At 42.4% G+C, this 23,455-nt stretch overlaps 1 protein-coding gene across 1 annotated transcript; it reads left to right on the top strand.

The window, feature by feature from the left end:
• The first annotated feature begins 207 nt into the window (after positions 1-207).
• On the top strand, positions 208-18,503 carry MAL2 (mal, T cell differentiation protein 2). Its single transcript, XM_037892084.2, has 4 exons — positions 208-591; positions 3,339-3,509; positions 13,738-13,887; positions 16,134-18,503. The coding sequence occupies exons 1-4, from the start codon at positions 460-462 to the stop codon at positions 16,203-16,205; spliced, it is 525 nt and encodes a 174-aa protein (XP_037748012.1). The 5' UTR covers positions 208-459; the 3' UTR covers positions 16,206-18,503.
• The last annotated feature ends 4,952 nt before the right edge of the window (positions 18,504-23,455 follow it).

Here is a 23,455-nt window from a genome sequence, read left to right as displayed (position 1 = left end):
GGGGTGTCTCTGGCTAACTGCGACAGGGGATTGAAGGGGGAAGGTGTCTGGCCCTGAGTTGGGATCACCCCCGGGGCTGGAGGGCTATGGGACGTGTGTGTGTGTCTGGCCCTGAGCTGGGAACACCCCGGGGGCTGCGGGGGGTCTGGCCCTGAGGTGGGAACACCCCGGGGGCCGAGTCTGGGCTCGTCACCAGAAGAAAGGGGGCCGTTGCTGCCTGAAGCCCCCGGGCCAGGCAGCGTCGCTGGCGGCGTCCTTGCGAACCGGGCCTGCCGCTTCCAGGCGGGGCGGGCGGCGCGTGAAGCAGCCCCCAGGCTGGGGACTGGGCGGCGCCCGGCGCAGGGGCCGTCTCCGTGCTCGAGTGTTGCACACAAGCTTCCTGCACCTGCTCTGGGCGTAGCCTCCCCGCAACCTGCGACCGCGTCAGGGCCAGCAGAGCTCGACTCTCTCCGCGGCAGCATGTCGGCCAGTGGGGGCTCCATGCCGCCGCCCCCCAACCCCACCGCCTACTTCCCAGCGCCCAGGATCACGCTGCCCGTCGGCTTGGACATCCTGCGCACCTACTCGGGAGCCTTCATCTGCCTGGAGATTGTGAGTGACCCGGGCCGAGCGCTGCTCGGGGAGGGCAGTGCCGCTGGGCACGGGCTCCCCTCTCCCCCCCTCCTTCAGCCCCGGTCCCCTCGTCTCCTCCACCCGTCGCCGCACTCTTCAGGCGCGGTCTCCTCTTTTCCTTCCCCTTAGTCCTGCACTCCCCGCGGCTCCCACTCGCTCCTGCCTTGAGTACCAGCTCCTGCTCCCCCAGCAAAGCTCCTTCTCCCAAACAAATCTTTCCTCCTCCGCGGCCCAGCACTTGTTGCGCGGAGCCCCGAGCGCCTGGCCGCAGCTGGGCTGCGGTGTGAAGTGCCCCGAGCAGCAGGGCCAGTGTCGTGCATACCGAACCGGGGGCGGGCGGTGCACGCCTGCCCGTCCCCCCTGTGCCGGAGCCCAGGCTGCTGCGAAGAGGCGGAAGCGCCGCCCTGCCACCGGCCCCCCACGCTGCTAACCTGCCATTTTGTAGGTGGGAAAGGTGCAGCAGCTGGAGCGGGTGGTGGCAGCATCATGCGGTTCTGCTCCGGGAGCAGGACACCGGAGAGCACGAGCGGACTCTGCATTCTCCTGCCAGGCACTGCTCCCCAAAGGAGGCTCCGGGAGAACTGGAGCGTTGGACTTTATGCAAGGGGCGGGCGGAAGGACAGTCAGCGGGGGGAATGCATGTGTGTAAGGTGTTGGGGGGGACACACCACCATTTTGCTTAATCCCGTTTTCCCACCTCAGAGCTTCCCCAGAAGGGGGATCCTGTGCAACATACCACTGTGCTGAACTAACACCGGAGGCGTTTGTTCTCCTGATTTCCACTCAGAGCTGTGGTTTTGGCTCCGTTTGATTTACGGGGCAGCAGGCCACAGAACATTGTGTATGTATTTTACACTGTTTTATTTTGATCAAGACAATCTTGATCCGCCACACGTTTAGATCAGATTCAGAAGTCCAAGGAAGTAAACCTATAGAGTGTGCTTGTTTTTAGGATCCCTCAAACTCTAGCATGCATGCTTAACCTTACTGGCATGACCAGTCCCCTTGACTTCAATGGGACTACTCATGTAGGACAAGGGTAAGAGTTTGCAGGAGCAGCATCATGATTACTAACAGATTCGAGGTGAAATGCTGGCCTCATTGAAGTTAATGGCAAACTCCCACTGATTTCAGTCACTCCAGGATTTCACCCAGAATGTCTTTCTTCTTACAGTCGCAGATTTGAATACTGACCTGGGCTCCAGTCTTTCAAATGGATCCCTATAGGGCCTGCCTACCCCTCCACGTGCGGCCCTGACTTTTTCCACAATGGCCTCCACGCTGGTCCACGGATCTGCTGGTGTGGATCCAGTGGCAGGACTGGAGCCCAGATCGGCAGTGACCAAAAATGAACTGCTTGATGGATTTGCTAGCTTATGTAACAGGTGCTGACATTCTCAGTTTAGTCTTGGTGTTTCTCTGATATTGGGCCTGCTCAGGATCACAGTGGATGTTTAAATGAGTAACCTTGCTGCCAGGCTCAGCCGTGGGATGTTACAGAAAAGCTTGTGCTCTTACAACCCATTACATGTCTGTTCTCTGAATAATGTTCTGAGTCTCCAGTGCTATAAAGATGGAGAAAACCTGCTTCCTCACAACAACTAAAACCTGAAGAGAAACCTTGAAAGTAACTTGAAGGTTGATGACACTAATCCATGGGAATGCTGAATGCATGTTGCCAGTGCATTTTTACATCATCAGCCTCATTTTATCCACATATGGTTGCATTTTATACTTACTCCAACTCCAGGCAATTTCTTCTGAAAATTGAGTCTGAGGTCCTAGGTTCAAAAGAAACTGGGCAGGCATTATTTTGAAGTCATACTTCTTGCAGTATGAAAATTTTATCTCCAAATTTATACTCTGAATACTGGGAGGGTTGAACTGGAAATGGTAACTCAATATAAATTTGAGCAGTGCTCAGTTAATAGATGAGTTCTATTTCAATCAAGTTAAGGCTTCATGTATTAAAGGAACACATTTCAGGAAGCAAGTATCACTCTTATAGAGATCTGTGTTTATGGTTGAAGTCATTCATTGAGAAGATCAGTGTGCTGCAACTTAAATTTGTAGGAATAAATTCGGCTCCTAATTATATAGCTCTTAATGTGAAAAGAACTTGGCTAATATACTTCATTTATCCAATTTTCATGACTCAGCAGCCCACCATAGTTATGCTAGTCTTTTATATTTTACTTTTGCTTGTTGCTTTTTACTCTTTTGGGTCTAAACCATAAATTCGGTTTATACATTTATAATTATCTCATATCTGTATCTGCTGGGAGCTAACAAAACTATATATGGCTATAAGATTTAGATTTCAATCTCATTTACATCCTTGGTATGCCAGTTGCAACAGATACAGATTTATTTATTTATATTTTAGGATAAATGCATTTTGATAATGTTTTCACTTGTCCTGTATTTCCTTCAAAATCAGATTTCAGGTGAAACTTCAGAAGCACTTATGTGATTTAGGAGCCTAAATCCCATTTTCAAAAAGGTTTTACAAGCTTGTGTCTTACTGATTCTCAATTACTTAGCCTTCTGAGTAGCTAAGTCACTTTTCAAAAGGGGATTTTTTGAAAGTTTTACCCCAGTACCAAAAAATTGCACCTGAAAGCTTTAAAAAATAAATAAATTAACGGTTAGTTCAAGTCCAGAGGGGCTGGACAAGATTCAGCTTTAAGCCTTCGTTCTCATCATGGGTTTGGTTTTTCCTACAGCTGTTTGGAGCCCTTGTCTGGATTTTGGTAGCTGCCTCTCGAGTTCCGCTACCTCTACTGCAGGGATGGGTGATGTTTGTGTCTGTGACGGCTTGTTTTCTGTCCATCCTCTTCCTGGGCGTGTTCCTTTTTAGTTATACACACAGAGTGGCTGTGGACTGGAACCAGATGGTGAGTTTTTTTTCCCTTGGGGTCATGATTGGATGAGAAAAACAAATTGATCTTACTCTTTGTAAGACTCTTGAGGTCTGATCCAAAGCCCATTCAAGTTAATGAAGAAACTCTAATTCATTTTGATGAGCTTTGGATCAGGTCCTTAAATATTATGCCAGGGTAGGTGCCTGGCCTTCACATCATGAATGGCCAAAGCATGGCCTGCAGCACAAACATAGCTCAGAGTTCTTCAGAGACTCTTGTCTGCCCTTTCCTTTTAATTTGATAGTGCAGCCTGTGGAACTACAGGTCCCAGCATGCAGTGCTCAGTGTTCATCCAATCAGATGGCAAGATTCTGCTCATGTTAGGATGAAGCTTTACATGCTGAAACCAGTAGTCCTCACAAGCTGTACCTCCATATTTAAAAAAATAGACAGCTGTAATCCGATCCATTTTATGCAAGTTACGTGTCTATCTCAAACTATTGGAAAGTTACCAAGTGCATCCCTCAGTGACTTATAGTTTGCGCTTTCCTGTGTTATTACTTAAAAAATGTGTTCTTGTGAGGTGTATGCTAAGAATGGGGAGTTTCTAACAGCCTAAAAGTGGTGAAATGCAATCCTGTATCATTCTATTTTATCGTATTGTGAGGCTTTTTGAGTGAGCAATAACAGGCAGAGAAAATATACAAAGAATTAGACCTTAGAATCATAAAATATCAGGGTTGGAAGGGACCTCAGGAGGTCATCTAGTCCAACCCTCTGCTCAAAGCAGGACCAATCCCCAGCTAAATCATCCCAGCCAGGGCTTTGATAAGCCTAACCTGAAAAACCTCAAAGAAAGGAGATTCCACCACCTCCCCAGGTAACGCATTCCAGTGCTTCACCACCCTCCTAGTGAAAAAGTTTTTCCTAATATCCAACCTTAGCCTCCCCCACTGCAACTTGAGACCATTACTCCTTGTTCTATCGTCTGCTACCACTGAGAACAGTCTAGATCCATCCTCTTTGGAACCCACTTTCAGGCAGCTGAAAGCAGCTATTAAATCCCCCCTCATTCTTCTCGTCCGCAGACTAAACAGTCCCAGTTCTCTCAGCCTCTCCTCATAAGTCATGTGTTCCAGTTCCCTAATCATTTTTGCTGCCCTCCGCTGGACGCTTTCCAGTTTTTCCACATCCTTCTTGTAGTGTGGGGCCTAAAACTGGACACAGTACTCCAGATGAGGCCTCACCAATGTCGAATAGAGGGGAACGATCACGTCCCTTGATCTGCTGACAGTGCCCCCACTTATACAGCCCAAAATGCCGTTAACCTTCTTGGCAACAAGGGCACACTGTTGACTCATATCCAGCTTCTCATCCCCTGTAACCCCTAGGTCCATTTCTGCAGAACTGCTGCTGAGCCATTTGGTCCCTAATCTGTAGCAATGCATGGGATTCTTCCGTCCTAAATGTAGGACTCTGCACTTGTCTTTGTTGAAGCTCATCAGATTTCTTTTGGCCCAATCCTCTAATTTGTCTAGGTCCTTCTGGATCCTATCGCTACCCTCCAGCGTGTCTACCTCTCCTCCCAGTTTAATGTCATCTGGAAACTTGCTGAGGGTGCACTCCACGCCACCCTCCAGATCATTAATGAAGCTATTGAACAAAATCGGCCTCAGGACCAACCCTTTGGGCACTCTGCTTGATACCGGCTGCCAACTAGACATGGAGCCATTGATCACTACCCGTTGAGCCCGACGAGCTAGCCAGCTTTCTATCCATCTTATAGTCCATTCATCCAGTCGATACTTCTTTAACTTGCTGGCAAGAATACCGTGGGAGACCGTATCAAAAGCTTTGCTAAAGTTAAGGAATAACACGTCCACTGCTTTCCCCTCATCCACAGAGCCAGTTATCTCATCATAGAAGGCAATTAGGTTAGTCAGGCATGAATCCATGCTGACTGTTCCTGATCACTTTCCTCTCCTCCAAGTGCTTCAGAATTGATTCCTTGAGGACCTGCTCCATGATTTTTCCAGGGACTGAGGTGAGGCTGACTGGCCTGTAGTTCCCTGGATCCTCCTTCTTCCCCTTTTTAAAGATGGGCACTACATTTGCCTTTTTCCAGTCGTCCGGGACCTCCTCCAATCGCCATGAGTTTCCAAATATAATGGCTAATGGCTCTGCAATCACATCCACCAACTCCTTTAGCACCCTCAGATGCAGCGCATCCGGCCCCATGGATTTGTGTTTGTCCAGCTTTTCTAAATAGTCCTGAACCACTTCTGTCTCCGCAGAGGGCTGGTCACTTCCTCCCCACGCTGTGCTGCCCAGTGCAGTAGTCTGGGAGCTGACCTTGTTTGTGAAGACAGAGGCAAAAAAAGCATTGAATACATTAGCTTTTTCCACATCCTCTGTCACTAGCAATCTTTATGGTATTAAATGCAGTTATGCCTAATTGCTCACCACCTTCGTTAAATAACCTTTCTTCTGTGTGGCTCGTTTTTATTACTGGCAATCATACTGCTTTTAGCCAGATTTGTATGTTGCAGTATAAACATCCATGGTTGTGCATCCCTTGATATCCAAGTAACTGTGGTGAGAGTCCCTAGATCTGTGCAAATCTTGAATCAAAGGTCATAGAACTTCATAAATTTGGTGTTTGAAAGATTAAACTTGTGTAATGAGCAGTGATACTCTGGGTTCTGTCCAAACAGACTTTAGCACTGTAGCACCAGTGTTTCACTGTACATACAAACAAAGTACAACTTCAACTCTTAAATGGAATTAAACCACAAATCAGGTTTAGCTAGTTAATGACTTTTTAATGCTTTATTCACAAAGTAAAAGTCATGATCCAGGAATTGTGAGCTGGATGTTGGGGAAATGGCAGGGAATTTCACAGAGGGTTGTTAGTGTTGTTCAGTGGCAGTCACATCAGTTAGTATGCAGGAAAGCACATAAAGCATGTGCATTACTTTTAAGCAAGTGAATAGTGTCATTAGTTTCAGTGAAACTAATCACAGACAAAGTTCTGCACATAATTAAATGCTTTGCTGGACTGGAGCCATAGTGCTTTTTTGAATGTTCAAAGTACTACACAAACATTCATCCTATAACTCTCCTTGTGAGTGTGCATTATACAGTATTGATTTTGCCCTATCAAATGCTTGTTGTTGGCTATTTTTATTTCTGGTAGGATAGGGAATTTTGACACCACTCTGTGATAAAGAGAGTGCTGCTGCTGGAACCCCCCTTATGTGAGAAAGATGGTAATGGGTGCACAACATCTGTAAAAGTCATGCCTATGACGTTTGCCTGTGATTTTGTTAAAAATTCCCCATGACTAATAGGTCAAAGAAATGGAATATGAACCTTTTATACCTAGTTCACTGGCTCAAAATCCAGTCCAGATCACTAATTACCGAAAGATAATTACCATTTGGCCACAATTCAGCATAGTACCTGCTGGCTAAATTTATATGTCCTGTAGTATGCTGGACCTAGATTTTTTCAGCAAGATACCATGACTTCTACATTGAAATCTACTGCAAATGGCAAATTCTGTGGATGACTTAAAAAAAAAAACCTAGTTTTTTCAACCTGGTTACATAAACTCATTTTTTTATTTTTAAATAAAAAGAGAGTCTGCCATGTTGCTGTTTGTTCTAACACTTAAATTGGAAAGTGTTTAAAGAAAAAGATTTTTTTATTATTCCTTATGCTGCAGAAACTAAACTTTTGGCATGGAATTCAGAATGGCTAATTAAGGCTAGTGGTTTGATAAGGCCAAAAATGGGAAAAGTCCTGGCACATTATTTTAATTATTGTTGTTTGTAATTGAAAATTATAAGAAGAGTCTAGTATCTTTTTATTTTAAAATAAAAATAGTTTAAAACCATTTTTAAACCCTCCAAACTTAACTCTCCTGGATGCAGATTAGTAGCACTTTTAGGGTAAGGTTCTGCCAACCTTTACGCTGAACAGTCCTTACTTCCTACATTGCCCTATTCAATCTAGTGTGATTACTCATGGGAGTAAGACACTAACTCAGCATGAGTAAGGAAGTTGTGTTGCTCCGAGTGGTTCTTAAACTTTTGTACTGGTGACCCCTTTCACATAGCAAGCCTCTGAGTGTGACTCCCCCTTATAAATTAAAAACACTTTTTTTATATATTGAACACCATTATAAATGCTGGAGGCATAGCTGGGTTTGGGGTGGAGTCTGACAGCTCGTGACCCCCCCCATGTAATAACGCTGTGACCCCCTGAGGGGTCCCGACCCCCAGTTTGAGATCCCCTGCTCCAGGGCCGGTGCAAGGATGTTTAGCACCCTAGGCGAAACTTCCACCTTGTGCCTGCCCACCCCCGCCCCTGCGGCAGCTCTGCGGCCCCTCCCTCCGCCCTGAGGCGCCCCCCCCCCGCGGCAGCTCCCTGCTGCCCCCTCTCTCCCTCCCTCCCCTCGGCCCGGGGAGCCGCATGCGGCAACTCCCCACCCCAGCTCACCTCTGCTTCGCCTCCTCCCCGAGCACGCTGCCGCTTCTCCCGCCTCCCAGGCTTGCAGTGCCAATCAGCTGTTTGGCATGCAAGCCTGGGAGGGAGAGAAGCAGAGCGGGGCAGCGTGCTCAGGGGAGGAGGCAGAGCAGAGGTGAGCTGGGGCGGGGAGCGGTTCTCCTGTGCGCCCCCCTCCACTTGCTGCAGGCGGCCCTCCCCATGCCCCCCTGCCACAGCTCACTTCCGCTACACTGCCTCCCCAGAACGCGTGTCAAGGTTCCTTCCCCACTCTGAACTCTAGGGTACAGATGTGGGGATCTGCATGAAAAAAGTAAGCTTAGGAGGTTACCAGCTTAGGTTAAAACTTCCCCAAGATACAGACTATTTTACCTTTTGTTCTTGGACTTTCACTGCCACCACCAAACGTCTAACCGGTATATTACTAGGAAAGAGTCAGTTTGGAAACGTCTTTCCCCCCAAAATCCTCCTAAATGTTAGACCCCCTTTCTTGGGGAAGGTTTGATAAAAATCCTCATCAATTTGCATAGGTGACCACAGACCCAACCGCTTGGATCTTAAGAACAATGAAAAAGCAATCAGTCTCTTAAAAGAAGAATTTTAATAGAAGAAAATGTAAAAAGAATCACCTCTGTAAAATCAGGATGGTAAATACCTTACAGGGTAATTAGATTGAAAACATAGAGAATCCCTCTAGGCAAAACCTTAAGTTACAAAAACAGGAATATCCATTCCATTCAGCACAGCTTATTTTCTCAGCCATTTAAAGAAATCAGAATCTAATGCATATCTAGCTAGATTACTTACTAAATTCTAAGACTCCATTCCTGTTCTGTCCCCAGCAAAAGCATCACACAGACTGAGAGAGAGGCTTTGTTTCTCCCTCCCCCCAGTTTTTGAAAGTATCTTGTCTCCTCATTGGTCATTTTGGTCAGGTGCCAGCGAGGTTATCCTAGCTTCTTAACCCTTTACAGGTGAAAGGGTTTTTCCTCTGGCCAGAAGGGATTTTAAAGGTGTTTACTCTTCCCTTTATATTTATGACAGCGCGCTTTTGGCCGCCCCCAACCACTTCGCGCCCTAGGCGACCGCCTAGTTCGCCTAGTGGTTGCACCGGCCCTTCCCTGCTCTATACTGAACCATACGTTAGTGCAAAGATCATAGACTTTATTCTCTACTGCCCTACATATTGTGTAGCCATTTACATCTGCACAAATTAGGTGTAAGCTACCATTCCCTTCTGATCTGGTGGTATTTTACACACACTTTGCACAAGACTTAAGTGATTATGCAGGGTGTAAGGCAGTGGAGTATTGGGCACCATGCTTTTTTATTTAAAAACCCGAACAGTAAACAGTTAGGTTTTGGATCACAGACGTCATGTCCCGGATAGAACCTTACTGTTGATACATATCTTCACTGTAACTATTGCCAGGGAAGTTAGAGTGTTTGGCATCTGGATGGAGGAAATGACAGGTTCTCTTTCGAAAATATCTCTTCTGTGCACTACTAGGACTAAGCTACTCACTGAACAGTATCAGAGGGGTAGCCGTGTTTGTCTGTATCCACAAAAACAATGAGGAGTCCGGTGGCACCTTAAAGACTAAGATTTATTTGGGCATCATGGAATAGGGATTATACATTCTAATTCTATAGTATGAGACAATATATTCATGTAATGTTTAAGAAAAGTTTTTTAAATGAGATCCAATAGTTCATGGATTAGGGACCCAATCTTATGGGGTTCCAGAGGCTTCTGTATAGATTATTTAGGTTAATGTTTCTATCTGCCCAATCGGACTCGGTGCTCAGTCTAGAAGATACCATCAGAGATGCTTAGTTTTGCTGTTCTCAAACTGTGGATTTGTGTCTCCAGAGATAATATGCTTGTTAACAGCAAAAACGGTTTTAAATAAATAAATAATATATAGAGGTGAGAAATAACAGACCTGAACCTTATTGTCCCTCTGCAAATTTGTGTACACAGAGTCAATCCCTTACCTCTCTCTAAAAGTGGAAAGTTACAAAAAGTTCAATGACTAGAAGATTGGTGGGCGCGGAATAGATTTGGACAGGAAGAAGTCTGGAGATAAATGTGAGAAGGGAGGGATAGGCAGTAGAAACACAAGTGAGACTGTTTGAGCAGCATATTCCAGAAGTCTTGAGGTCTTTCTGAGTGTAGCCTTCATTGATTTGAGATCTACCAATACCATTCTCTCACTAGAAGGGAAAACCTATAATGGCAGCAGGCCGTAAAAGAGACCCAGTTTGGGAATATTTTAATGAAGTTCCTCTGTCCGTGGGTAAGACAGGCACGCGTGCAAAATGCAAACAGTGCCACAAAGAAATGCAAAGCCTGGTTGCCCAAATGAAACAACATCATGAGAAGTGTTCCTCCTCAGGAGGAAGCTGCATTGAAGATGACGAAAGGAACATGTCTGAACATGCAGGATCTTCAGGTTGGTAAATATTTTTATTTCATACTTCTTTCTTAAGGACTGCCTGTCTTCCTTCTGGACTGTTCTTGAATTCTCATGTTTGAGCAAAAAATATAGTTGTTACTCTATTGTACTGTCATTTTAGATGCAGTTCTGATAAAAAATAAATAGCTGAAATAGGCAGATCTTCCCTTTACAATTTCACCTTTAAAGTAGTACCGGGTGTCAGTGAATGCAGTGAGTAATACTAAATGAGCAGTATGGTAATAATAATTAAATAACTGCATTGACTTATTTTGTTTAGGAGAATCCATCCTCAACATACAGGATTCTGAAGACTATCCACCTTCAAGATCACCATCATTTTCTATAGTTTCAGAATTATCTGCCCATGATCATGTTTCAGTCACATCATGTATGTCACATAGCCATGGTAGCAAAAAAAATAAATAAATAAAAATCTCCATCATCCGGAAACAACCATATATAAGTTTGTGATAAGAACCAGCAGATTACAAAAAGAGGTAATTGATGAAAAAATTGCTCTGTTTGTTTATGCAACAGACTCTCCTTTCCGTACAATTGAGAACCCACGCTTCATTAACATGGTTCAGTCATTAAGACCAGGATACAGTCCACCCAACAGAGCAGATGTCATAGGCAAATTGTGGATAAAGTGTGTGAAAGAGAAATTGAGCAGTGTGTGAATGGTCTAGAGGGTAAAATTGTTAACCTGAGTCTTAATGGGTGGAGCAATGTGCACAATGGTTCTGTTGTATGTACTTTTGTGACAACAGAAAAAGGGAATGTCTTCCTTACAGAAACAATTGATACATCAGGAAATGCTCACACAGCAGAATACTTACAAGACGTGGCGGTAAAAGCTATAACAAACTGTGGAAAAAAAATTCAAATGTCTAGTACGCAGCTTGGCCACAGACAATGCTGCAAATGTATCCAAGATGAGAAGAAATTATTTAGAAGAAAGTGAAGAGAGTTCCCAAGCTAATAGCATACGGTTGCAGTGCTCATTTGATGCACCTCCTGGCCAAAGACTTCAGTGTTCCAGAAATAAAAGCTAATGATGTTGAAATTGAAAAATACTTCTGTAACAACCACTTTGCAGCAGCTGCTCTGAAAAAAGTGGGAGGAACCAAGCTAACCCTCCCACAAGACGTGTGATGGAACTCAGTAGTGGACTGTTTTGAGCACTGTATCAAGAACTGGCCTAATCTGATGACAGTTTATGAACAAAATCGTGAAAAAATAGATGGCACTGTCACAGCCAAAGTTCTCAACACTGGGCTTAAGAGAAATGCTGAACACATGCTGAGTACCCTGAAGCCTATTTCCGTAGCCTTGAACAAAATGCAGGGAAATAGCTGTTTATTGCTGACGCTGTTGAAATTTGGAAGGAACTGAGTAAGATCTTAAAAAGAAAATATGCAATGACAGAGTTAAATTACATGCATTAAAAAAAAATGAATGGGACAAGCACTATGTTCAGCTCATTTTCTTGCAAATATTCTCAATACTTGGTACCAGGGCCAAACCTTAACTGCTGAAGAAGAGGAGCTGGCTATGACATGGACATCCAGCAATCATCCCTCCATAATGCCAACTATAATAAACTTCAGAGCTAAGGGTGAACCGTTCAAGAAATATATGTTTGCTGATGATGTTTTAAAGAAAGTCACAGTAGTGAACTGGAGGACGTCACTTAAACACTTGGATTCAGAGACTGTTGAACCGATAATCTCACTTTTAACAGCAGTAGCTTCTTCTGCCGGTATAGAAAGAATATTTTCTTCCTGTGGACTAATTCATTCCAAACTGAGAAATCGTTTGGGACCTGAAAAAGCAGGAAAGCTTGTTTTTCTTTTCCAGATTATGAACAAACAGGAAAATGAAGGTGAAGATGACTGAGTTAGCTGCAGAAGCCAATATTTTAAGTTTCTCATGTTCACCTTGCTGACAGTCAATTTAATTTTTGTTGTTGGTTTTTTAAATATTTCATTTAACTATTTTAGTTAAAAATATTAACAAAAACAAACCTGATTTTAAAAAACTTGAATGTTTAACTAAATTCAAAAATTCATATGCTTGTTTTGTTAAAATATTATATGTTTGATGTTGAAGAAAAAAATCCAGAATACAGAACATTGTTGTTTTAGTTAAATAAAACAATTTAAATGTCTGTCTGGTGATGTTCTCCTCCTAATACAGCATGGCAAGAAAATCCTCCAAATATTAATGATTAATCTGTTGAACTGGAGATAGTTCACTTCCCACTGACTTCATAAATACCTGCTTCAGTTACCTTTGGTAAATGAAATAACTAAACAATCATTCATTTTCTGATACAGCTGTAAAACTAGTCTGAAAAGTTTTCAAAATAAATCACTTAAAAATGTATAGTGTGTACCTTCTAAAAATGAAACCTACATCGATCTCTGAGTTGTGAAGAATATGTATTAAGGTTATAACAAGCAAAAAGAATGCACTTTTATGTAGAAATTCATGATTTAAATCGAGTCTTCCTGACCAGTGATTTAAATCAATGCGATTTAAATCAAATCCACCCTGATTCTGTACACTGTGTTTTACAGAATAGAAACAGAAATATTTTAGGGAGGTTTTAAAAGCTTTATTGTATTCCCTCAGCTTGGAAAGTCAGACTCTTAGTGACTGGAGCTGAAATGTACAGGACTCAGGAGAGAGAAATTAAAACTAACACTTAATACGCCTCTTTAAATGAATGTAAATAGCAAATGTTTGTATACACAAATGTGCACAATATAGTGTGCGTGAGAGAAGAGTAATAGGATGTGCTTTGTGTTTTACTCTAAATATGGTATGCATCATACTACTTTTAAATAGTGGTTCTTGTTGCTTTTTTAGTAACAAAGTTGCTGGGTTATTATAGCCGTTATTGCAAATGTGACTTAAAACATGGCAACATAATTGCTGACGTAGATCACTTAAGAGGTCAAGCTATACAGTATTTATTTTAAAGGTGTGGGTTTTGTTGTTTTTGTTTTTAGTATTCTACAGTAACATAACTGAGTAGTATCACCTTGTATACTTTTTTAGGATATAAAGATTAAAAAGTTTCTTACTGTGATGTGTTTCATTGTAATATGGCTGCACTCTGATGACATTAATTTTAGGTGAATGATCTGAAAGTCTTCTATATGGCACCTCTAAGCTTGCTTTTTGTTTGCATTTTGTTTGCACTGAAACTTAGGGATTGGATATGTGCATTCTTCCTAACCAATCAGTTACAACATAGCCTAATTCTGTCACTTTCTTTTCAGGATTTTCTTTTCCATGCGGCTACTTTTGTCTTTTATTTTGGAGCCTTTTTATTGCAAGCAGCAACAACATCTCTGCATAATTATCGATGTCCATCAAATGCCACTGTGTTGCTAAGCGGTCAAGACTATAACATAAGCATAGCAGCCTCAGTAAGTATTTCATAGATATACATCAAGAGATGGAAGTCTGTTTTAACCCTTTTTAGCTACCCAAGCAATCTAATGGCTAACTGGAATGTAAACTTTTTGGGGAAGGGACTGTCTGTTTTTGTGTGTTACACAGCACTGTATATTCACATATTGATAATTTAATTTTTTTATTTCTCTCCCACCCCAATAAGTTGTTACTGTGTGGTAGGTATTTGCTGCACTACAGAATAATGTTCTTTATATATGATCATAAGGGAACATTTAGAGTGAGGCATACTAGTCGGTGGAAGTGAAGGCTCAATTATTAGCTGTTTTCCTTTGCATTTGAACAATGCTGCCTCTTCCATAGATGTGTGCCAATGGGTTTAGCACAAGGGATTGGAAGTACTGTTCTTAGTTTTTACACCTTCTAACAGTGTCTTGTTTAGATCATAGGATCATATACATTTATTTAAGCTTATTAAAAACCTCTATAGGTGTCCATCACAAAAATTAAAATACACAAGACAAAAATGATAAAGGACGCTCAACCCACCTAGACATAACTATCTACCAGCTGATATGAAGATAAAACAAATAAATTGCTCCAGTGCTCAGCCCATCCTCTCTGAAAGACAAAAAAAATTACGGAGCTTTGCAGCTTGACAGATGCAGGCTGCAGTGGGTCTTGATGTGAAGAATTAGTTTCAAAGTCTAGGAAGCTCACTGAGATTCCTCTACAAGCAGCATCCTCCCAGTTATAACAAGGCAGCTCCAGCTGATCCTAGCTGTGGCAGTATGGCATGGGAATAGAGATTAACCATGTCCCAGATCGGTCAGGTCTGTTTAATAGGTCAGCTTCCTGAATTCTACCCAGAAACTTATGAGGAGCCAGTGTAGCTCCTAGAGCACTGCTGTAATGCTTGTGTGATGCAAAGTTCCACCTAGTATGCAGAATTCCTGCCTTTCTCATAGTTCTGCTGAGCTGTAGTGGGTTGGGGGGTCTTGTGAAGCTCCCCATTGGGCTGTTCCAGGCTGTACGTGGGGAAGAAGCTCCAGTCTCTAGGACCCACACAGTGCTGATGGGATGTGGGGAAGAAGAGCCAAACAGAAGAGCTCTGATCCCTAGCTCCTTCACAGCTGTTCCCCAAGTATGTCTGAAAATAATTATCATCTTGTCACATGTTCATTTTTGCTGCCATTAACCAAGAAAATGTTAAAGACTGCATAGAGAAAACAGAAAAATTAAAGCCTTGCTAAATATCTGCTGTCAAGACAATGACCTTCCAGCTGTTTATATTATAGATGAAAGCATGTGTGTAGGTTCTTTTTAAAAAAGTAATAGTCCCAGCAATTATTAGCATCTGTTTTCCAAACATTCATTATCTCACTCAAAGCATGTTTAGTATGGGTAGGATGTAATAATCTAAGCGACTCCCAGGAGAGAGAGGGAGAGGCAGGTCTCCATCATTCTGACCTGGAACATATCAGAAAGTGTTTCAATTTAATAAATAAATCCCTTCCTAGTTTCCATCCTCCCTAGTTCTTCACAAATGCATTCATAGAGCCATCTAGTATAATTTCTAGGATGAACACAAACATAGATTTCACCTTACGATTCCTCCAGCAAAACAACTTGCGATTAAGCTAGAACACATCTTACAGAAAGACATCCATCCGGTCCTTATTTAAAGACCATAAGTGCTAGAAACTTTACAGCATCCCTTGGTAACCTATTCCAGTGGCTGATTATCTTCAGTGATCAAAAAAAAAAAAAGTGCCCATTTCCACAAGTAAATAATAAATGTTGATACCATATTGTTTTAGTGGTAGCTTTCTCCTCAGTTTATGTTTGCTGGAGTCAGATGCATTAATTTGGAGATGAATGAAATTAAATACTAATACAAACAAAAGCCAAATGACTGTGTTCATCCTTGATAATGAGAAGAAACTTGATTACAAGGTATAAAAATAAGTATTTAAGAGGGTTGCACCAGGACCTAGGTAAAAGACCTACTTTAGTTACAAAGTAGCAAAGTGATGTCAGGATTTGATGCTTTTGACAAAATGTTGTCAAAGCAATAGCACATAGGTTCTCAACCTGAGGATCATGATAGGGTCTCGGGGTCACAACCAATCTTCATCATGGCTTTCTGGCTAACTGGGTGGGGGGGAATCTGAAGCTTCCTTGTAAAATGTGGTTATGGGAAAAGTTGAAGAGCAGTAATAGAAATCTCATATGTGATTCATCTCGCTTTCTTCTGCAGATTTTTGCCTTTGCAACAACCATTTGTTATGGTTGTAGCACAGCCCTTGCTTTAAGAAGATGGAAACTATAGCACTTGAAGAGGTTAATGGTTCACCATTCTAGTTTAGTTTGTGTAATTGTGTATAAGATCAAATTAAATGCCACTTGTCTTTCAAACTGTAACGGAATTCCAAAAGGCTTTTATGTATAAATTCTATTTTAAAAATGTTAAAAATGCAGATAAGCTCATATCAGAATTACTTTAACTGAAATAATCTGTGATTGTTTTTTACTTTTATTATATGCTAATTAGAAGCATTATTCTACTATCTATATAGTATTATACAGTTTAGTGAGAAATAGATGCATCATTAGCAGAAAACTGAATTTTGGTGCTAAACAATTAGGAGGGAGGAAGTGGAAGGTAAACAAATGTTATATGCAAAGGTAGCTAAAAGCTACAAGTTGCAATGCTTATGGTTAATTATTATTAAAAGCCCCACTCCTGCAATAAGCTCCAAGTAGGCAGAATCCTGGGTCTCTGCACAAATTCAAGCATCTGCCACACAGTGCTCCTTGCAGGGTGAGGGCCTAGCTTGACTTTTGTGAGATTGCCTTAATATTTTTAAAAGCAAAACTTAAAGAAAAACTATTTTAGTTTCCTTCCAGTATAATCTTGTGAAATACTTTACAGCCATTTCTGGCAGTGATGGTCTGATCTTTTCTATAATTGTGTTGTATTCCTTAGTGAATACAAATTGTTTAGTACTATTATTCTGTAGTTTCCTATATTCACAGATTTAGTTCTGTCAAGTCTATTTATATTGCAAAATGTAAACAGTGCATTTGTGTTGTGTATATCTGTGGTATGTTTTGGTTTAAAACAAAGTATTTGCACTGTTTCACCTTGTTGTGGGTACAGTTTTTACTTCATGTGCTGCATTTGTGTTGTTTACTGTATGAGTCAATGTCGTTTGAATGGAGTATTACAGAATGTTGAATTCTCTCTGATCTAAATTTTTGCAGTGGTTTATTTGTTGCATCCTAAAGTCCCAATCTTGCAAAGGAATCTTTACATGGGAAGATCCTTATGCCTCTGCAGAGTCTTGCTGAAGTCAGTGGGACACCATTGGAGCATAAGGATCCACCCAGGAAGATGCTTTTGCATGAATGTTGAAGTCTGATCAAGTTTGCTTTGAATGTCCCAGTTATGTAATGAAATACATGAGGTACAAATGCACCAAACTCAACTTAACAAATGAGTTATACCGTATCACTTCCCTCCCCCATTATCACTATTTAGCAGATTTTTAAAAAAAATTAATATCTTTAGTTCTTGCGAAAGTGCCAAATTGTTAACCTCAGAGACTGAAGACCCCTTGTCATCAATAGAAAAGCAACAATGTAAGCTTCCTTGCATTTGTTCTGTAGAGATCACTTGCAAGTGGACAGGGCAGTACACCTTCTTGTCTACTCAGGCCTGGTCTATACCTAGAACTTAGATTCGTCTAGCTACGTCACTCAGGGCTGTAAATTCACTCCCTCTGGAGTATAGTTAGGTCGACCTAACCCCCACTGTAGACTCAGCTAAGTCAAAAGAAGAATTCTTCTGTCAAACTAGCTGCCACCTCTTGAAGAGGTGGATTACCTACATTGATGGAAAACCCTCTTCCATCAATATAGGAAGTATCTATGTCATAGGCGGACTGTGCACCAAATCCAGATCACCAGATGCTTTTGAACAGATCGCAAAGTATTTGTATTTACTTATTATCATTATTGTTGTTATTTTTTATTATTTTCTCTGGAATCTGGACCTTGACTGTACCTTGACCAAGAAATTTGGACCTTGAAAAAAAAATTGACTATCTCTGGTCTACACTATAGCTTCAGCACTGTAGCTGTGCCATTGTAATACAGACATGGCCTCAGTCTCAGCATGCCAACAATGGTGCCAGTTGCAGTGAAGATACATGAGGATTTCTGCTGGGAGCCTAATTCATTTCACATGTGCAACTAAATCACTGTCAGTAGTGGCCTGGGCCAATTTCATATCAATTAACTGGAAATGAATGGCACCTTCTCAATGCCCTGAGTCATTTAACTCTCCAGAACTATTGTAATAAGTTGATTTGGTACATTTCATTTTCTGAAAATGTCTATCTTCCTCCCTCTTTGCACTGGCTGAATCTTCAACTCTTTACTCTCATCTAACCTGTATTGTGATTTTAAATTTTGTCTCATGCAATATGGCACAAAACAAAACACTGGATTTCATATTGTATAAAATATCTTTACACTGGAGTGTACAAATGTAAGGGATTTCTCCCCATGATATAACAATGACTTACACTCAGCTGCATTAAATACTTTATTCCAGTGTATTTGATACTGTGGTTACTGACAGATTTTCATCAGTTGAATATTGGTACAAAGAATAGAAATCTCAGATATTTGATTAAATTGATGCTAGATTTATTAAAAGAATAAGAATTCTTGAGAGGGTACTTGCACAAAATTCACAACACTTGTAACCGTATAATGTGGAACAGAGAATAAAATGGTGAAACAGTAAGCCTTGGACTGTTTGAAAGATGACAGTGACTCTAGGGGGAGAGGACAGTGAAGATATACATGGTGATGGTGGGAAAGAACCACACTTGACAGATGCTAGTCAGGTCCCTTAATGCACCAGTGGAAGGTTCTCATACCACCGCAATGTGTGGGGTGTTAGAACCTGTTTAGCATATTGAGAAATGGCTAAACTCTTCCCTCCTGCTCTAAGAGTCAAAGACAGGCAAAGGACAGAGTTGGAGAGGAAAGTTATCCTCCTATACTCTTGAAACAAGAGTGGTTTGCTAAGGCAAAAATAGAGGCATATTTCCTGTCCGCGACCATCACCTTTTCTTTTGCAATGAAAGATGTTCCGTTAGACTCTGATGCAGGTACAAGTAAACAAACAATAAAACAGAATATAAGGAGGCAGTAACACAATAAAGAAACAGTAAACGGTTTATTACTCATAGTTGAACTTGGAATTGCAGAGGTGGTTTGGAAACAGGGCTCAGCGTGATGTGGGAGTCTGTATCCAAACATTGAGGGGGGAGGGCAAGTAAAATGCAGTCCTGATGTTCATTACACATGATGATTATAGACTGTAAGTGAGTGTCAATATAAAATAATGAATAAGACAAAAAGACATTTTATATTTTAAAAATACATGCGTGTGCGTGCACACACACACACACAGACACACACACACACAAAACCCCTAAAGCTCATGCCTATGAGTACGCCTCTCCAGGGAATGGAGCAGTAGAGAAAAGCTGGGAGGAAAGATAAGGAGTTAAGTTTTGGATACATGAGTTTAAGCTGAAGTGAGATATCCAGGAAGATATGCCCAACACCAGAAACAGTGTTTGCTATTAAGAAGTGAAGTTACAATTCTGTATTATCTTTTACACATTATTGTTCAATGAAGAAAAAGCGACTACATTCTAGAAAGTTAAGACTTTGTTAAAGCCTATTCATCAGATGAAGTAGCTAAAATCACTTACAGCTCAACCTATGAGGAAGGACATGAGTCACAGATATATTATTGAATAGTTATTCAGTTTAGACTTCTATATTGGTCTTGATGGTTCCAGTACGACTTATTTATTGTAAAAACGTTCATTTCTAAGTAATGCTGCAAAAGTATTTTTTTAATCTAGAACCTAAAAATCTCTTCTCTTGGTCATTTTCTAAGAAAATGAATTTATTAATGTACAAGGCTGTTTAAAGTTTATCAATAAAAATATGGCTGTGTTTGCTCTCATCCTTACAAATACATATTTTAACAAATCAGTTATGCCTCCAAAGATGAGGTGTGTCTGTTACAGCAGGAAACAAAATTACACCTCTCAGAATATGGCCATTTTCTTGTTCTGGCATCTGACATCATGCTCAAACCTCCACTAGCATTAAGGAAAGTTCTTCAACATTTGGAGGTTGTCTCCTCTATTAGTATTTTATATAGAACCATACATGTGCAATGCTGTTTTACACACAAGCACTTGCTATCCTGGAAGATGCCTCAAATGACATGTCCAATAATCCTGAGACATTGCTTAAAGCATCTGACTCGTCAGAACTTTCCTGGAGACTTGGGAAATATGAATTCCTTGCATTTGGGAAGTGAGATCTCAGGGCCATGATCTGGTTACATGTTCTTAATTAGCTTATATAAAAGTGAAGAGATTTGATCATATACTGGGATAGACCCTCTTGCAAAGCTTGATGGGCAGATGAGCAATGAACTGTAGTAGACGCACTGAAACCCTGGTTTCCTCCACTCCAACTCGATTGAGTCCTGATGTTCAGAAATGGTCAAAGGGCATGGTGGTGTGACTTCTCTGGTGATTTTCCTCTTCTTTGGCGCTGTCACCAATCCCCACAGGATCAGTTCCCCAATAAGGTCCATCCAAATCCTTCTGACCTCTCTCCCGCTTGTGTAAGTCAGGTATAACTCCACTGAAGAAAGTGATGTTCTGTCATGGTAAAACTGCTGTAACTGGCAGGAGAATCAGAGCCACTCCTGAAAAGCTATGTTCTTCATAATGACTGCACTGCAACATTTAAAGGAAAGCGAAACAAAAGTCAGTGCTGGGGAATCTCACTGCCAACGTCTCCCTTTTGCTTCAGAAAGCACATGGAAACTCATGCATACGTTCCACTTCCTCAAATTATGACATTTGCATTACCATGCCTGTCAAGTGTTTAAATCTGAGCCTAAATAACAGTAACATGTTCCTGAGCTTAGTCTCATCTCTACTGGCTTTTACAGCTGGGCTAAAAAAAAAGGCTTAAATATGCTTCAAACTCACTTTTAACCCCATTTGGTTCCATGGTTGATCTATACACCATGTGTTGGGGTTTTGAGTATCATCCTAATACTAATCATTCCCTTTAATGCTGACTGGTCAAAATGTGTTAGATCCCCATTTGCCCCTTTTAGCATGATTTGAGAACTTGGTTGTGGTGAGCCCTCTGGATTTTGTTTAGTTAGCGATGAGCCAAGAATGCTTAATAGCTTGACAGAAAAGGTGAGTGAGATATCTTTTATTACACCAACTTCTGTTAGGGAGAGAGACAAGTTCTGTGAAAGTTTGAAAGCTTGTGTCTTTCACCAACAGAAGTTGGTCCAATAAAATATATTACCTCAGCCACCTTCTCTCTCTAATATCCTGGGACCAACATGGCTACAACTACAGTGCCTACATATAACAGCTTGAGGGGCGAGCTGGGAAGAGTGAGTGCTGTTGGCTGTTTTTCTTTTATCTTACAGAGAGACACAGAATTTCAAAGTGACTTCATATAAATGTTGATTTAAAAAATTCAGATGTTTTACAGTGTCTTTTGTGTGACTTGTCATGGTGTCACACCTCTTACCTAGTAAAAGTGAGGATAAAGATAGTAGTAACAAAACAAAAAAAAATGCAGCAACATGGTTGCTACACTCCAGAACACTGTTTACTTTTCTGTTAACAGTGGTCCAGGCAGCCATTATCAGCACAGCTTGTTCGTAGCACCTCTAATTTCCACAGAGTTAAGTCAACAGATACTTTACCAACTGGCTTTCACTTTGAAGTATTGTTCTATCCTGCTGCTACTCTTTCTATATATTTAAATATGGCATCATAATCCTATAATGACAGACCTCATTGCTGTCCCTTTATATCCTTTAGTACACGAGGGATTAACACCATTCCCCTAAAAAGTATCTACAAATTATAACACTCAGCTTTCTGACCCGAGCAAGCCAGAAAAGGGAAGGGGGGGGAGGGGAGAGAGAGAATGGTGAATTTAGGTCAAAAAACACCAATGGAAACTATTTTACTTTTCAAAAATGTTGCAAAATCTACATGACTGTTTTCCTCCAGTGAGCTAAGTCTCTCTTCATTTATTTATCTAGGGTACTTTTGACCCTCCCACTACTATAACACCAAGCACCTCAGTCTTCACAACACCCCTGTGAAGTAGGGCAGTGTTATTATTGCCATTCTACAGAAGACTAACTGAGGCCCAGCGAGACAGCAACTCACCCAAAGTCACACAGGAGCAAGGAATTGAACTGCTCTGGTGGTGGAGCAAGGAATTGAACTCAGGTGTCCTGTGGCCCAAGTTAGCTAGTGTCCTAACTACTGCATTATCGTTCCACTTAGGGCTTGGCTACACTGGCAAGTTTTGTCGATGAAACTAATGTTGCCAAGGAAAAAATAGACAAAAGCAAGGTCCCCAAAGCGTGTCTACATTTGCTCCCTCTGTCGACAGATCGTGTCCACATTCGGGGCACCTTTGTCGACAGCAAGAGCAATGCACTGTGAGCGTGTATCCCACAGTGCCTGGTGACACCATCCATCGCTAGGTGTTTTGTGACTGTGGAAACGGAGCGTGGTGCATCCTGGGATGTGCAAAATGTACCGTCATGTACCACTTTGTGTCCCACACCTCCAATGCTTTCTGGCTTCCTTTCGTGCTGTTTTTCCAACTGTCATTCTTTGGTAGCAGGGGCGGCAGGTTTGTAGGAATTTTGGTGGTGCCCAGAACACCCCTCCCCCCCGCAGACTCCCCGCACACACCTGCCTAAGGCTCTGGGAGGGAGTTTAGAGTTCAGGCGATTGAGGTGCACGAGGGGGTGGGGATGTAGGCTCTGAAAGGGAGTGTGGGTGCAGAAGGGGTGAGAGGTCAGGCTCTGGGAGGGAGTCTGGGTGCAGGGGGTGTGAGGGGTCAGGCTCTGGATGGGAGTTTGGTGGGGGACGGGGTCTGGCGTGCAGGCTCTGGGATGGAGTTTGGGTGCAGGCTCTGGGCTGGGGCAGGGGATTGGGGTGCAGAAGGGGTGCAGGGTGCAGGCTCTGGAAGGAAATTTGGGTGCAGAAGAGGTGAGAGGTCAGGCTCTGGGAGGCAGTTTGGGTGGAGGAGGGGGTCTGGAGTTCAGGCTCTGGGAACGAGTCTGGGTGCTGGGTGCAGGCTCTGGACAGGGGGCGGGGGTGCAGGAGGGGTGGGTGTGCAGGCTCTGGGAGGGAGTTTGGGGACAAAAGTAGGTGCAGGGGAGGGGTGGGAGTGCAAGAGGGAGTTGGGGGAGGGGTGCAGGAGGGGGTGGGGGTGGGGGTGCAGGCTCTGGGAGGGAGTTTGGGGGCTAGAGGGGGTGGGGGTGCAGGAGGAAATTTGGGGGCCGAAGGGTGTGTTTCTGGAGGGGGTGTGGGTGCAGGCTCTGGAAGTGGATGGGGGGGTTCGATGCTTACCTGGGGCACCCCCTCTGGCAGCGGCTCCTAGGCAGGGCAGGTGGGGGGGGTCTCCTCA

Source organism: Chelonia mydas, chromosome 2 (assembly GCF_015237465.2).
Source record: "Chelonia mydas isolate rCheMyd1 chromosome 2, rCheMyd1.pri.v2, whole genome shotgun sequence".
Classification (NCBI taxonomy): Eukaryota; Metazoa; Chordata; order Testudines; family Cheloniidae; genus Chelonia; species Chelonia mydas.
Note: the sequence above shows the minus strand (reverse complement) of the source record. Positions and strands in the feature narration are given on the sequence as shown.